The sequence below is a fragment of the Xenopus laevis genome, chromosome 7S (assembly GCF_017654675.1).
Source record: "Xenopus laevis strain J_2021 chromosome 7S, Xenopus_laevis_v10.1, whole genome shotgun sequence".
Taxonomy (NCBI): Eukaryota; Metazoa; Chordata; class Amphibia; order Anura; family Pipidae; genus Xenopus; species Xenopus laevis.
Window position 1 is genome coordinate 98868963 of NC_054384.1, and position 16121 is coordinate 98885083.

Here is a 16121-nt window from a genome sequence, read left to right on the forward strand (position 1 = left end):
GAGAAACAACGATTTTCACTTTTACTGACAGTTGGTCCCAGCCAGGGGCGCTCCGCCAATGAGGCGAGTTGAGGCAGCGCCCCCCTGGATGCCAGAGGCGGTAAAAATGCTGCTCCTGGTAACTAAGAGCCAAATTTCCGGTTTTAAACCTGGAAATTCGGCTCTTCTAGTGCAGAGAGCGCAATTAGCTCTCTGCACTAGTGACGTGGACCCCCGCCGACCCCCATCTGGCGCGGAAGGTGAGTGCCGTGGGGAGGCGGCAAAAACGAAGGCCGTCTCGGGTGGCAAATTGGGTAGGATCGGCCCTGGTCCCAGCTGTGCTGATTCTGCAACGTTGGGTTTTACTCACACACATATATTCCAACACAACCAGAACTGCAAATACAGAATTAAAGGTAATGTCAACCCAAAAAAATAATGTTTTACCTTAGGAAAATCATTTTGAACCACTTTTCAATATACATTCATGACAAGTTTTTTTTTACAGTTATGTGTATATGTATTGCTAGTGAAAGCAGTGTTTGTCTGTTCTCTGCTGTTGTGGCTCAGACTGTTGATACAATGTAAGACAAGGCAGACAAAAAATAGACTTGTCTTTGCTGGGGAACTAAGACTTTTGCAACATGGTTTAAAATGTAACAACAAAAAGTTTAGCAAATACTTTCAATAGCAATTGCATTTACAAGTAATTTTTAAAGCACTGACATTTTTAAACAAATGTATACTGGACATTTGCTTAGAATTATTTTTTATTAAGCAAATTTTAATTTTAGGGTTGACTTGCTACTTTTCAGCATCTCTTACCCAGCAGTGCACATTTATTGGAGCGCAGGAGGGGCAGTCAAAATTATAACCCAGTTGCATTGGTGCCATATTATTCAAAATCCTCATTTATCCAAATTCTACTTGAGAACTTGTTCCCAGCCTTTCCTCGGTCTATAATTATATTCACTTGGGATCCATTACTTGCTGAGAAATCTTTAAATCCCACAGAAATCATTGTCGGCAAAGCTAGCAAAGGAAAGCCTTGGAGCTATAAACACAGGGGCTGCATGATAAGGATCCGAATGACCAGCATCCAAATTACACTGGTTTATGTTTAAAGAGTGGCAGAATCAGATGCAGCTATTATCTGTTAATAAGCAAATGTGGATGTTTTCCTGCATGCACTGTTATATTGTGGTTTTGGTACAGTTATACAGTATAAACGTGAGAGTCTGCATGGTGGTATTCATAAATTAATGTCAAACGCTTGTTCCAGGGAATGTTTCTGATCACCATTGGGATCAGGAGGGAATTTTTTTCCTACTTGAGGCATAATTGGCACTGGCTTCAGGTGGGTTTTTTGCCTTCCTCTGGATCAAAACAGTGGATATATGATAATGTATTTTAATTTGTAGTTTATTATTTGTCACTGCAGTAGTAGGACCTTGCCAGAGTACTGCACAGGTAAATTTAGAAGAGGGAGAAAGGAGGTTCTCTCCTGTGACTGCATGATGGGTTACACTACTACAGCTTGTGCTAGAGGGCAGCCTGCTTGGATTTCCTATCATCGAGACACTGTAGATTCAGGACCAACAGCAGGGCTCCTTAACTTATCTCATGGTGGGAGATGCAGCTCCTACCGGTAGCAGAGTTGGGACCATCCTCTCTGTAGGTAGAGGCAGCCTAATACTCAGTGGTGGATATAATGACACAGTGCTGATCTCAAGCGAGTATAGTAGCGATCTCTTATGGAATTCTGGGTTTAGAATATTGCCTTGGGGTGAGGCTGGCAAGGTCCTATTTATTTAATACAATGTGAATAAATGCGGTACTTAACGATGGGGTTCAGTGGGATGGTGGAAAGCAAAGGGTCAATTGAGGAGTCGCTTTTGTCATGAGTTTATTTTACTTTTCAACCTCATTGATGCAAGATATATTTTTCTTTACAATAACATTGTAAATGTTACGCAATGTATTAACACTTTGTGCCTGTTTCTTCTAGGTGCTTCTATTACTCTTGTTCCTCAACAAACCCTGTCTGGGATGTAACTTCAACTATAGTCCACTAAGTTCTACGTTTGAAGTCAAGATTGCGGAACTGGTGAGTGCCTTTTACATTACAGGTATGGGATCTATGTGGGATGCTTGAGACCAGCGTTTTTGCGGATAAGGGTTTTTCTTGTAATTTTGGATCACAGTACCTTAATGGGGTTATATAATGTTGGATCTGCTCTATTTTAGGGTGCCAGGCTAATGACTTGAGACAGTCTGATCTTTAAATGAGTGGTATTTATTTACAAAGGAATTATAAAGGTTTAACATAAAAAGGGAACTAACTAATATAGAGGGAGGTAGAAAGGTATAGGGAAAGGTGCAATGTAGGGAGTCGAAAGTGACTAACAAAGTATTTACAATGCTCTTTATATACACATAAGGAAGACCATTCAAACAACCATACTACCCTTTTCCCAACACAGCCACACCCAAAAGACAGTCCCAGCCAATCAAGTCAGTGTCATATGATGAGCCATGGAAACCTCCAAATTAGTAGTGTCCTGTAGATGGCAGTGTAGACCAACTAATGATGTTCAAGATGTCCTGTGGGTGGCGGTGTTGCACAGACAGTACCTGACCTTTATTCCCGGGGTCTGAAACCTACTCTGACACCCTGAGGGTGTTAACAACATATGCTTTTATCCTTTGTTGTTGGGATCATCCCATGCCATTCATTGCCTTTGTTGTTTCCTGATCTATGGACTCCTCTCTTTGTCCATAATATCTGTTCCTCATTTACACAACAGTCTTAGGAGATAGACATGAAAGCAATCACATTTTATGACAGGATAGCCCTTGTTTGGTCAGTGCAATGTGCCATCTGTGTTTATAGTGTACACTGCCCTGAGCCCAGGGTCACTGTTAATTCTTTAACTCCCTCAGATATGAGATATGATATATTACATATAATGAAAGGCGCTGGGGCCTTATTTATAAAAAAGTGGGCAAATTTGTACATGGGCAACCAATCAGTGATTAGATTTTTTTCAGGCAGTGGCAGGGTGAACAATGAAAGCAAACATGATTGGTTGATTTAGTTAACTGCCCAGGTGCAAGTTTGCCCAATGTTTATAAATGAGCTCCACTGAGTTTTCTCAGAAGCATAAATCCATAACGACCAATTAGCAGGTTCAATCAGCAGTTTGAAAACAATCTTTTTGGGTTACTGCTCCTGGGCAAACTTTATTTAATGCATTTAAAAATGTAAAAAAAAGTCATATATTCTACATCCAGGTTACAGGTCAATCTGTAGGAGACTGGGAACCTTCTGTCAACTAGTGGGTTAGATTAAGCCAAATCCTGTGGCATAGAATGGATGAATATATCAGTAGTGAAATCACAGCACCATCCAATCCAAAATAATCATAAAAGCCTTTATTGTGTTAGAATGGATGAAAAAATCCGGACATCTTCATTTTGTTATAATATTCCCCTATGGGTTTGCCTATTGGAGATTTTTAAGAGCTGATTATATATTTATTAAATGTATTTATTTATGTACATTACATGCTTTTAGAGTTTTTTGGAATGTATTCATTGTAGGAGGAACAATGCTCATTAGTGATGCTGCCACAGAGATAGTCAGTAAGCGAGGGGTTACTCTATAAAGGCCAAATCATATTCATATTTAGTGTCTATTTAAAGGCACCTCAAGTAGTGACTCTTAATCCAAATCCAAATGGGTTTTTAAAAATTTTGGTTAAGGCAAAACCCTCCAGGGATCTTTACTTTGCCAAAGCTTTAATATTAAACCATGAGTGTCTTGTGTCTTTAGAAACGACAAGTCCAACGATCAACTCCAACATTGACTGGAAATGCATTGGGAGATTCGGCTGGCCCTTGGTACCTTTGTGAGAACAAGTTCATCGTCCCTAATAATACTGTAGCTTCTTCCCCTGCTGCACTAGAGATCAGTAATAAACAGTGATGGGCAAATTTGTCCCGTTTTGCTTGGCCGAAAAATTTAGCAAATTTCCTGCATCAATTTTGACGCCCGAATAATGTTGAATCGCATTTTAATGCAAGGGACTATTCCGACGTGCATCCAAATATTTTTAACAATGACGAATTTTCACCGTAGTTTTATTGGCCTGTGGCGAAACGGGGTAATTTGCGCCTGCCAAATTTATTTGTCCATCACTAGTAGTTAAGCCTTTATAAAACATTTTGACAACCCTTAGATTGGTAGGACGTTATTAGTAGAACATTAGCATGTACTGTAGATCCAGCATCTCCTTTCTGTTTGAGGCTCCAACTAGATGGCTGACAACCAGACCATTGTTGTCTATTAACTCCAGTTTTAATACTGTCTCTTTTTATTTTTTCAGTTAAAGTACCTTCCTCGGGACTACACAGTTTCTGTGATTTCCAATCTTAAACCAGTAAGTTCATCTTTAGCAACTTTATCACATTTAAGACAGAGCTTCCAAGCGGCTTTTGCACGGGCAGCATTACATCAAGTGTTTTGACCCATTGTATATTTTGGAACACTCATTGGTATTACAGGTATGGGATCCATTTTCTGGGAACCAAGAAAGCTCCGAATTAAGGGAACGCTATTACCCATAGACTCCATTTTATTTAAATAATTCACATTTTTCAAAAAGATTGTCTTCTCTGTAATAATAAAACAATATCTTTACCTGATCCCATGTAAATAATAATGTAATTTTTTATAATAAATATTTTTTTTGTATGCAAATATATATATTTATCCAATTACAGGAAGACCCCTTATTCATAATACCCCAGGTCCTGAGCATTCTGGATAACTTGTCCCATTCCTGTATTTTCTTTTATTTTGTCATGTATCGCTGACATAACACAGTACTGTAGAGCAGTTTATTTTTTTAAGCGATGGGAAACCAAGAGCCTGGAGGAAACCAACACGATGAACCATTTTCTTTCATATCCATAGCTTCCTCATAGAAGTCAATACCAAAAGTTTATGAAAGGATGGAAACTAAGCAAGTTTACCTTTTATTACCACAAATTTTTGGCCTTTGGTCTTTTTAGAATTTCTTTTGACAATTGTTTCTAAATTCTTATATTGTGTTACCAAACAGTTTCCTGACAAATGTTATTCTTTCCAGGATGCCCATTGCTCTGATCTGTGGATGATCTATTTCATAAGGAAGGAACTGGTGAGAATAGAGGGTCTCTCTGGGGAAAAGTTGAAGGAGCAAGTAATGTTTGTGCGGAGAGAGGTGGAATTTATTAACACAGAATGTCATTTTAATGTAAGTACTTCTGGCAATTTTTTGAAAATATTTATTAATCCCCCGTGGTCCCTCTAGGTTTAGTCTCATTTCCAATCTGTCTTATATTTCCTCTATTAAACCTACTATGGTATAAATCATAAATAAAAGAGAAACAATATGATCAATATTCCAAGTTCAGGTTTGTAAATTTCATCAGGCCACTAAGCATTTAGGAAGTTTAAAAAATACTGTGATTTTCTATCACTTGCCTCTATTGTGGCAGTAATCACAGTTGCAGTGCTACCAGTAGCAATAACTTTAAAGATATGGGAAGATCAGTGGGGCTTTTACATTTTAAACTACTTGATCCCCAACCAGTGACTCGCTAGCAACGTGTTATTCATCAATCCCTTGGATGTTGCTCTCAGTGGCCTCAAAGTACAGTAGGTGCTTATTTTTGAATTCCTGGCTTGGAGGCAGGTTTTGGATGCATAAAATCCATGTGTACTGCCAAACAGAAGCTCCTGTAGGTTGTCAGTCCACATAGGGGCTATCCAATGGGTAATTACAGCACTTATTGCTGCTCACAAGAAAAAGGTTGGGGACTCCCAGTCTAGATCATGAGTACCTTGCTTCTTAAGCTGACAGTACACTTAAAGATCCATTCATTTGGCAGTGTTACAAACAAGTGGATCTTTGCATAATCTGGGCCAAACTGGGTTGATCAGGACAACGATTGTATCGTAACACAGGCTTATGCACACCTGTCAGAAAAGGACAAAATCAACTTGCTCATGTGGTCCACCCTGACAGGTCTTTTACTAACCTGGCCAATAGTGAATAGCGAATTTCTCCCGTTTCGCTTCTCCGAAAACTTTGCGAAACGGCAAAACATTTTCGGGAAAATCATGAAATCGGAAAGTTTCACAAAAAAATAGTGAAATTTGTACATTTTCACCAAAAAAATCCTGAAATTCTGATATTTTCAAGAAAAAATCGTGAAAATCTGACATTTTCACGAAAAATTATGAAAATTGGAAATTGATGCCCGCGTCCAAGCTGAAGCTGGCGTTAAAGTCAATAGGCGTCTGGATAGTTTTGATGCGTGCCGATTTTGACGCGATCGACTTTTTAGACACACGTCCATCACTACTGCCCAATAGAAATCTGGGTGAATATCAGTCAGATAGGCCTTCAGGAAGCCTGATACTTATGTCAGTAACTTGCTGACTTGATCTGTAGTGGTCCAATAGCCTCGAGCATGGCCAATTTAGGAAACCTGTCATATTGAAGAGTGATTAATCTCCTTTGGAAAGTACCCACTGTATGTAAATGTAATACATTGTTCGCTGTTTGCACCAGGTCTAGTTACCCATAGCAACCAAACAGCAAGAAAAAAATTTCTGGTGTCTTTTACCTAAAATATACACTGTAATTTGTATAGCTTTGACGAGAGATCAGCCAACACCAGGGTTATTCAAGAAGTGTAAGGGAAAGTGGTAGATGGATCAAAATTAAATCCAAAATATGAATTTGTTTTATGTAGGTAGTCGCTGAGTTTTCTAGTTGCAGTTCGGTGCTTCCACTGGCAACAAAGATACAGTAGATACATTCTGCTAGTAATGCAGACTGCCAGTGAGAGAACCTTCCAGTGAATGTTTTTTCTCTGGCATGTATACAAACCATGTGCATTAGCCTAAAGTGGAAATGTATTTAAAGTAAACTGTAAGTAAATTAACAGGAATGAGGGGGAATGAGGGAGAGTAGAATGATCACTATCTCTTGTGCTCTTTGCTGGGAGAATGCGTTTCCTGAACCCACTTATCTTTTTAATTATTGCCACAATATAGTAATGGACATTAGCTAGTGATGTCTGAAATAGCAATGACAGAGAGAATTCTAAGCCTATTCTGCCCTATGAATCATATATTCTACTGTTCCATGTTCTCAGCTTCTTCATTATGTGCTGCATACAAAGCACTCACCGATTGGGTGACTTTAAAGGGAAACTGTTATGATTTTTATGATGTAGTTTTATTTCTAAATTACACTGTTTACACTGTAAATAATTCATCTCTACAATAAGTCACATGACATGGGGCAGCTGGGAAATTGACAAAATGTCTAGTCCCATGTCAGATTTCAAAATTGAATATAAAAAAATCTATTTGCTCTTTTGAGAAATGGATTTCAGTGCAATGCTGCTGGAGTAGCACTATTAACTGATGCGTTTTGAAAAAAACATATTTTCCGATGACAGGATCCCTTTAAGGTCAAGCCTTCCTTGGAGGTTCAGCTTTTGGTCAAGGCCCCCCTTAGCTAACAATAAGGTTTCTGATATAGAAATAAAGGAGTATACCAATCACTCCCACAATATCTCAGGCATCACACTTCTGCCACCCCAAATCTCACCCTAATTAACATTCAGGCCGGGAGTGATATCAAGTATCAAGAGATATTAAGTATCAAGGAGATATTCCCAAATCTCACCCTAAATGGCCTTCAATTTGAGCCCCTGTCTGCCACTGCTTCAAGTGCCCCAGGAAGATCAGCCCAACAGTCTGGGAATCACTGTCAAACTATAATGAATATCAGCAAAAACTCTGCCCTGTGAGAATAGCAACATGACTTCTTATCATTTTAACTGTCCTCCATTCAATTGCTTCTAATTACAATATACCTGTGGTGATGTTTAGGTCTCAGAAGACTGCAGAATGGAGAAAAAGAATGTCACTGACTTCTTGAACATGATGTCTTTGACTATGAACTTCATGAGGACTAATAACAAAATTAAAAACGACTTCTCCAACTGCACCAGGATCTTCTGTGAAAAAGGTACTGATTTACTGCTGCAATTCCACTGTAAAAGACAAACACTGTGTCCATCAGTTCACTGGTAATATTTTTGTAAACATTATATTAATTTCTTATTATCTTTCACTTCGGAAGATATGGCAATGAAAACAGAATGCAATATTTAAGGTGAGGTCTCCTAAGAGAGCTATAACTAGTTAATTCCATATTACTCCCTTCTAATATTTCTTATACCACCTGTTTCTTCTCTTTGTACATTATTACCACTTCCCAAAAATGTGACTTGTGTACCTCAATGGAATGTTAATACTGTTAAATTTGTTGAAAATATACACCAGTCCTTTTTTTGCCAAAAGTGGTATAACGCGAGAAGGGGGAACACGAGCATCTCTAATCACTTTTGTGTTATACTGTGAATTGTTCTGCTGTTTGCCTGATATTTGACCACCAATGTAGTTGCTAGTAAACTTGTAAAACTAATAAATTAAGCCTTTGGTCCACCCTCTTAAAGGAGAAGGAAAGGTTAAAACTAAGTAAGCTTTATCAGAAAGGTCTATATAAATACATCAGTAAACCCTCAAATTAATGCTGCTCTGTCAAAAGTCCTCTGTCGAAAGAAACACCACATTTCTTTCCTTCTATTGTGTACACATGGGCTTCTGTATTACACTATCACCTTCTGTTTCAGCTTAAACCTCCAGGGCTAGGGCTTGAGCATGCTCAGTTAGCTCTTCTCTCCCTCCCTCCTCCCTCCCTATTGTTATCTGAGCCCAGTGCTATAAGTGAGCGGGGAGAGACTCAGGCAGGAAGTGATGTCGCACCAAGCTTATATGGCAGCTTCTATCCTAAACAAACAGATACAGTGTCTAGAGCTGTTTACTCAGGTATGGTAAAGCATTCTGCAGAATAAATATAGCATTCTAGCTTGCACTATTATGGCTAATCTATTGGCAATAAACTACCTTTGCAGCTTTCCTTCTCCTTTAAGGGGGTGGTTCACCTTTAAGTTATATTTTAGTATGTTATAGAATGGTAAGCTAATTTTTAATTGGTCTTCATTATTTATGTTTTATTGTTTTCATATTATTTGCCTTCTTCTTTTGACTCTTTCCAGCTTTCAAATGGGGGTCACTGATCCCATCTAAAAACAAAAGTTCTGAAAGAGTACAATTTTATTGTTAGTGCTACTTTTTATTACTCAGCTTTCTATTCAGGTCCACTCCTAATCATATTCCAGCCTCATATTCAAATCAATGCATGGTTGCTAGGGTAATTTGGGCCCTAGCAACCATATTGCTGAAATTGCAAACTGGAGAGCTGCTGAATAAAAACCTACATAACTCAAAAACCACAAATAATAAAAAAAGAATTAAAGCAATTGCAAATTGTCTCAGAATATCACTCTCTACAGCATACTAAAAGTTACCTCAAAGGTGAACAATCCCTATAAGCCCCTGACCTGTCCCAATCTTGTATAACCCTGATTTGGTTACTGTCTCTTTAATTGGCCTGAGTCCCTTTTGCGTATGAAAAATATTGGAAACTGGGATTTACAGCACAGTGCCTCCACCAGGGACCAATGAGGAGCACACCTCAGGGGATTTCCACTAGGAAAAATAAAACACACACAGTTTTCAATAAAACCAATATAAACTTTATATAAACTGTATTTAGTAATTGTAAATGCAGATCTCACAATATAGCTTTTACTCTGGGGAATCTGTATGGACTATCAACCCCTAGCACAGTCTCAATGCCACAGTCCCACACCGGGTGGATAAATGCAAAATCACTCCGGTCAGTTTAATGTCCCTTCCCCAAGAGCTCTTATGTCCCCAGGTAGCGCAACCTGCCCCAAGGTACCTTTCCCTTTGAAAGTAGTAGGTGCTCCCACGTGGCAGGTACATGAGCAAGACCTGTCCTCACCCTAGGGAAACACACAGTGGCCAAAGTATCCACAGGCAGGAGATAGAAACTGGCTCTCCCTAATGCTCAAATACTTTCTCCAGCAGAGCAAAACGCAGCCTTTCCTTCTCCTTCTTCCTGGAAACTCCTTTTAAGCAGCCATGTCACTCTCCACAGATCTGATTCTCTGTAGCTGCTACAGCAGGGATTCCTCTTCTAAACACTGCAGGAAACCCTGTACATTTGGCTACAAAGTCAGGCACTCCCTCTCTCCCAAGGATGCACTGGGGCGCCCAGTCAATCGGATGGCTCTCCAACCTTTAACTGGGCTAGTTAATGTCACAGACAGAAAAACAGGGCAAGCATTTGACTGATCCCCCCTACACTTGCCTTCTCTCATCCCTGATCTTGTTCAGTCTAAATATTAAAACTGGGTAAATAAAAAATATTTCTAATATAGTTAGTCAGCCAAAACTGTAATGTATAAAGGCCGGTGTGACTGGATGTGTAACATAATAGCCAGAACACTACCTGCTTTGCAGTTCTCTTGGTTTCCACTGATTGGTTAGTTACCAGGCAATAACCAATCAGTGACTTGAGGGGGGCCAAATGGGTCATAACTGTTGCTTTTAAATCTGAGCTGAATGCTGAGGATCAATTGCAAACTCACTGAATAGTTATGTCCCATGTGGCCCCCTTTATAGTAACGGACTAACTCATAGAGCTGAAAAGCAGGAAGTAGTTTTCTGGCTATTAAGTTAGACATCCAGTCACTTCAGCCTTTAAACATTACAGTTTTGGCTAACTAACTATATTAGAAACATTTTTTATTTTGCACAGCCTGTCTAATTTCCCCATTTTATTTTCACATTGAACTGCTCCTTTAAGTTACCCTGGACATGTTCATTGTGTCATAGCTCTGCCACCTTGTGCCCCACCCCCACGATACAATAACAATACTGCTCATCTTCCAGATAGTTAATCTGGGCAGGAGGGTCACAGGTTGGCTTTGATAACCCTAACCATTGGAACTGTAAGTGAATGTGTTGCCAGCATTGGTTCGTGTTGTCTGTGTGAGCAGAAATCTGGTCTCCTAGAAATGCTCCTATTTCCCAGAAGTTGATATCACATTCTGTGAATGATTCATTGCTGGAAACAACAATGGAAATCTACAGCTGGATGGAATAATCCTTGGACGCTGCTACTAGAAACTGAAAGTGATGCTGTGCTAATATAGTTTGCCTTTGTATTTGCTATTCCAGCCTGCTCAACTCGTATCCATCCAAACATTCCACTTCTGAAATACATTTTGTTATGGTACTTTTTCTGCCCAGTTTTTCTGTTTGGTTAAGCAATCAAATGTGATGCAATCATTGAAGTAATAACCAATGTGGATGAATTGATATTTATTTATTCATTGCACTCACTTACTCTATTACTTTGTATCCATAATTCTGTTTTAATTATTGCACTTAGTCACTTTAGTCATTGGGACTTGAATCCAATGAAAATAATGGAACAATTTACACTTTTGGCACCTTAATCTACTTTAAGAAACTATATGGATCAATTTAATGGTTATACCTGGTAATTTATTAAATTTTAGTATTTATTAATTCAGTATTTAATTCATATCACTATATGGGATAATTAATTTTCAGTATTAACATTAATGGAACAGAATCATCAACTCCACCTCACACATTGGAGATATTGATTATTAAGGGTTATCTTTTCTAATAAATCTTTTTATAATTGCACACTGACCTGAGTCACACCTCTGTTTTAATCAATTCAATATATTTGTAGATAGACCAGTAATGACTTGCTCCTTCTACAGAGCCTTCAGTGTCAGGTTTTGCACATTTTAAGGTTACAGAATTATCTATGGTTCTATCTATCATCGATCTATCGATCTATCTATCTATCTATCTATCTATCTATCTATCTATCTATCTATCAAAGAAATGTTGTGATTTATTGAAAATGTCTCCAAAAACCCTACTTGTCCCGCCCATATGTTCCACTTCCTGCTGCCCCCTTTCCCAAATTGTGCAGGGGAGCCGGCTTCACCTGGTAGGAAACTGGAAATGTATTTGCTTGTGTGAATGCAGAGCTATGATAGGCTGTTTCCCTTCTACTGTGCTTCTGGTAGGGACCATTAGGACCCTTCATTTGGAGCACAGATGGGAACCAGTTTAGATGTATGATTAGCTATAATATAAGGGTAATTTTTAAAGATAATGATCATAATCAGATAATGATGTATTGCATTGTGGGTTACCCAAGCTAGCTCCCAAGTCCAACAAGATCAATTAAAATATTTTTTTTTGCTACAGGTGCCTCTGTTAATGATACAACACAGCAACGAAAACATGGTGCTACCTTTGATTACCCGAAAGATGAACCGACCGGGGAAGGTCATAACTCCAGGGATCATACCCTTCCTATCCTCACCTCCATAGTTTCAGTCCTCATACTCTGTATAGTGTTATTTGTAACAAAAATGGTAAGCTTCAAATTATTATATTAGGGGGGGGGGAATGGCATCATCTCAAAAAAGGGTTTTAAAATAAAACAAAGGTTTTTCTCAAATAATTTTGCAGCTGGAGGTCAACATAAAGGAATAAAAAAGGTACAATAAATATTTGGAAACTTTTCATCCATTTTTTGCTTGTTTTAACAGTGGTAATCTCGTTTATTACATTCACCCTTTTATACATTACATAAGGACATCGTGAGGATATTTTTTTTCTCACCTGATTTTAAGGGAAAGAAAAATACCACGAGATTTCCCTCCTTGCCCCTAATTTGCATATGCAAATAAGGATTCGGTTCGGCCAGGCAGAAAGATTCGGCCAAATCCGAATCCTGCTGAAAAAGGCCGAATCCCGAACCTAATCCTAGATTTGGTGCATCCCTACACGTATTTATTAACAGAATGCACTCACATGGCAACTCATGTAGAAATGCATTACTATGCTCCATCCTGTTGGGACCACCACCCTGTGCTTCACCGCCCAGTCTCCTGTGTCTGTAGCATGTAGAAACCAGCCTGCAGTGTTTTCCTCGTGCTCTCCAAAAGGGGCGCCCTCCAGTGACGTCACCAGCCTTACGTGTTTCGTCAGCGACTTCTTCAGAGGCTTACTAAGCCATCCATAAAGAAAGTTTAAAACCTTTCTATCCATATTACAGAAGGTGGTGGCGATAACTACAAGGGTTCACACATAGTGGTGGAATACTTAAACCCTACCTTTGAGCACAAAAGTGGTGTTGTTTGAAACAATATTACCCTATATGTCTTTGTTTATTGGTCCTGTGGCGCTGGCTCTTTTTTTCTAGATATAGTGTTTACTACCTCAGGGTTTGCAACAGCTATGTGGGATATTGTGTGAGTAATATATGAGTAAAGACCTTCAGGCACTTGCTGTTGTATTTTGCATCATTCATTGAGTACATACCTGTAGGAGATGTTATATAATAAATTGTTCCACTGTTTTTAAGAACCACTGGCACCAAAAGTTATTTGAAAGATTGAATGATGTGTGTAAGAAGTGGTCTGGTAACCCTTCTTCCATCTTAAGCAGGGGCCCACCTGAGCATGAGGCTAATATAATACATGCCTGTCGGCAGTTGCTGGGAGTTAGGCACCTTGATTGGGTCTGGATCATAGCAAATCAGATTAGCAAAGCATTTTGGTGTAACCGCCCCCCCCCATACACCCAATACACTGATAAGCTATTTCATGAAAAAAAATGTCTTATTTTCAAAGTATAGGGGACCATACAATTATAAATTATTAGATTTAGACTTAATTCATTTTAAATGGGAAATTATTACATTTAGACTTAATTCATTTAATCATTCCAGAATTTTTGGATATTACCCTGATTAAACCCTTCACCCGCACCGGTAACTTGCAGTAACTGCTCAGTCACCCAGGGTTAGTAATTGGCACCAAGATCAGTGGGGTTGAGTGGGACCAGACACACCAAGATCCATTTAGCTCCAGGTTTGCATCACAGACTAGTAAGCGTGGTGGAATATTTGTTGCAGTAAGAAGAGGAGGCAAGGGCAATACTTTACAAAATAAGGATTTTAGAAGTCACCATATTTTGAAAACATAAAAGTAACAAAAACATATAAATAAAAACCACAGATTTTTTTTTTTTATTAAAACAATAGGTGAAAGTATGTTTAGCACAAGTACTATTCATTGCATTCATGTTGAAGAAGGGGTTATACTGCTCCTTTAACCTGGAATAGGAAAATTCTCTTCTCTCCCAACCCTGAACAGGTCCAGCGCAACATTGGACTTAACCATTAACACATGTATTGTGGTGATAAACACTAATTTCTAATACTTATTTCTAGCTCTGCAATAGAAACACCAGAAGACCAGAAGATTTAGCAGAGAGGCAAGAGTGACAAAAGGTATCCATTAGCTTTACTAACAAAGTGCTGGAACTAATAGCAATCAGTCACAGATTTGCTTTCATTATTTTCCCTGCAATGAACTGATAAAAGCGAAGTGCTGATAGATTGATATTGAATATTTATTGCCCTGCTTTGCAAATAATTCAGCAATTCTAGTGATGTTATAGCGTGCAAAATGAAAAAATGGATGCAATGTGCCTAGCCAGCCCAATACATAAGGATTCTCTATGGCAGTGATCCCCAACCAGTAGCTTGTGAGCAACATGTTGCTCTCCAAACCCTTGGATGTTGCTCCCAGTGGCCTCAAAGCAGGAGCTTATTTTTCAATTCCAGGCTTGGAGGCAAGTTTTGGCTGGTTAAAAGCCAGGTGCACTGCCAAACAGAGCCTCAATGTAGGTTGACAACCCTCATAGGGGCTACGAAATGGCCAATCACAGCAATTATTTGGCACACAGGAACATTTGTCATGCTAGTGTTGCTCCCCAACTCCTTTTACTTCTGAATGTTGCTCCCTGGTTCTAAAGGTTGGGGATCCCTGCTCTATGGCATCAATAGCCCCTCTGGCATTTGTTGGAATCCACAGATTTCCAATCCAGGCCTTGGCCCTGACCAATTGTTGGACCTCAACAGATCAAATGTAACTTTTCCAAAACCCTGTACTATTGGTGGTGACCACACACACTGTTTGACATCTTTCTTGCTCTAACCTATATGAAAGTGAGTGAGCAAGAGATTCGACACAGTACAAAGTAACTCAAAGTAACTCATGCTCATATACCTCTATGTAAGCTCCACTGATAACTGGGATACGTTTTCCTTTTTGGTCCTTTTCATTGTTTCTATTGCTTCCCCTTCCTATCAGTGTGCAGAAGGTCATCCTGTAGAAATGATGACTGCCCAACAAAAAGGGAATTTTTGGACAATAATTCTCCATGTGAACTCGATACAACCCAGGAGGTTGACACAACTAAAAACTGCCATTTCCCTGTAAATTCATATTGTTTTATTTATTATTTATCTTTTCTTTTTCCCTTAAGGTCCCCATAGACGCAAAGATTTCTCTTGCCGAACGACTGATTTTAGCGAAGTCTGACCAATACTTCGAAATTATCGTGCGGTTAGTGGGATTTGAACGATCGAACATCTTACGATTTTTCGGCCGACATCTGTCAGGAAGTTGATCGGCCAGGTGCAATTGTCGGTCCCAGTGCAATCTATCTATGTCTGCAGGGCCAAGCAGGCAGCTCCCCTTTGTTTTCCTGGCAAATTGGTCTTTTTAGTTGATGGACAATTCACACGATCGTTCCGAGATAATCGCAGTCTCACGATGACCATTGGATCTTTTAAAAATCGTAACATCTATGGCCAGCTTTAGGTTCTGGATTAATTGAAGAGGAACTATCTGTATCATGGTCGACTTTCAATCTAGTCATGATATGAACATAACTGTGGCCAGTGGTACTTTTTGGCAAGACTTGAGATTGCAACATGATTTCATATCATTAGGACTAATTAAGGTCAGCGGACTTGTAATGGTCATTACATAATAACTGGTATCTGATCCTGATGAGAAGAGTTAACTGAGACCCTGATTTTATAGGCAGACATGCCTATAGTAACGTTCTAGTGTTACCATACTCCAACAGTATTCTTTTAATAAAATAATAATAATGATGGCAATGAACACTGGAAATTTCATTACACCAGGCGAGCCAATGGATCAGT

At 39.0% G+C, this 16121-nt stretch overlaps 1 protein-coding gene across 2 annotated transcripts in view; it reads left to right on the forward strand.

Annotated features, from left to right (window-relative positions):
- The window catches only part of flt3lg.S (fms-related tyrosine kinase 3 ligand S homeolog), a 56575-nt gene extending 40499 nt beyond the window's left edge, over positions 1-16076 (forward strand). For both annotated transcript variants that reach the window (XM_018228186.2, XM_018228185.2), the window contains 7 exons: positions 1988-2086; positions 4368-4421; positions 5133-5279; positions 7937-8075; positions 12299-12468; positions 14334-14393; positions 15434-16076. In XM_018228186.2, coding sequence (XP_018083675.1) covers positions 1988-2086; positions 4368-4421; positions 5133-5279; positions 7937-8075; positions 12299-12468; positions 14334-14387 — 663 coding nt within the window. In that variant the 3' untranslated portion in view covers positions 14388-14393; positions 15434-16076. The remainder of the gene's footprint in view (positions 1-1987; positions 2087-4367; positions 4422-5132; positions 5280-7936; positions 8076-12298; positions 12469-14333; positions 14394-15433) is intronic.
- The last annotated feature ends 45 nt before the right edge of the window (positions 16077-16121 follow it).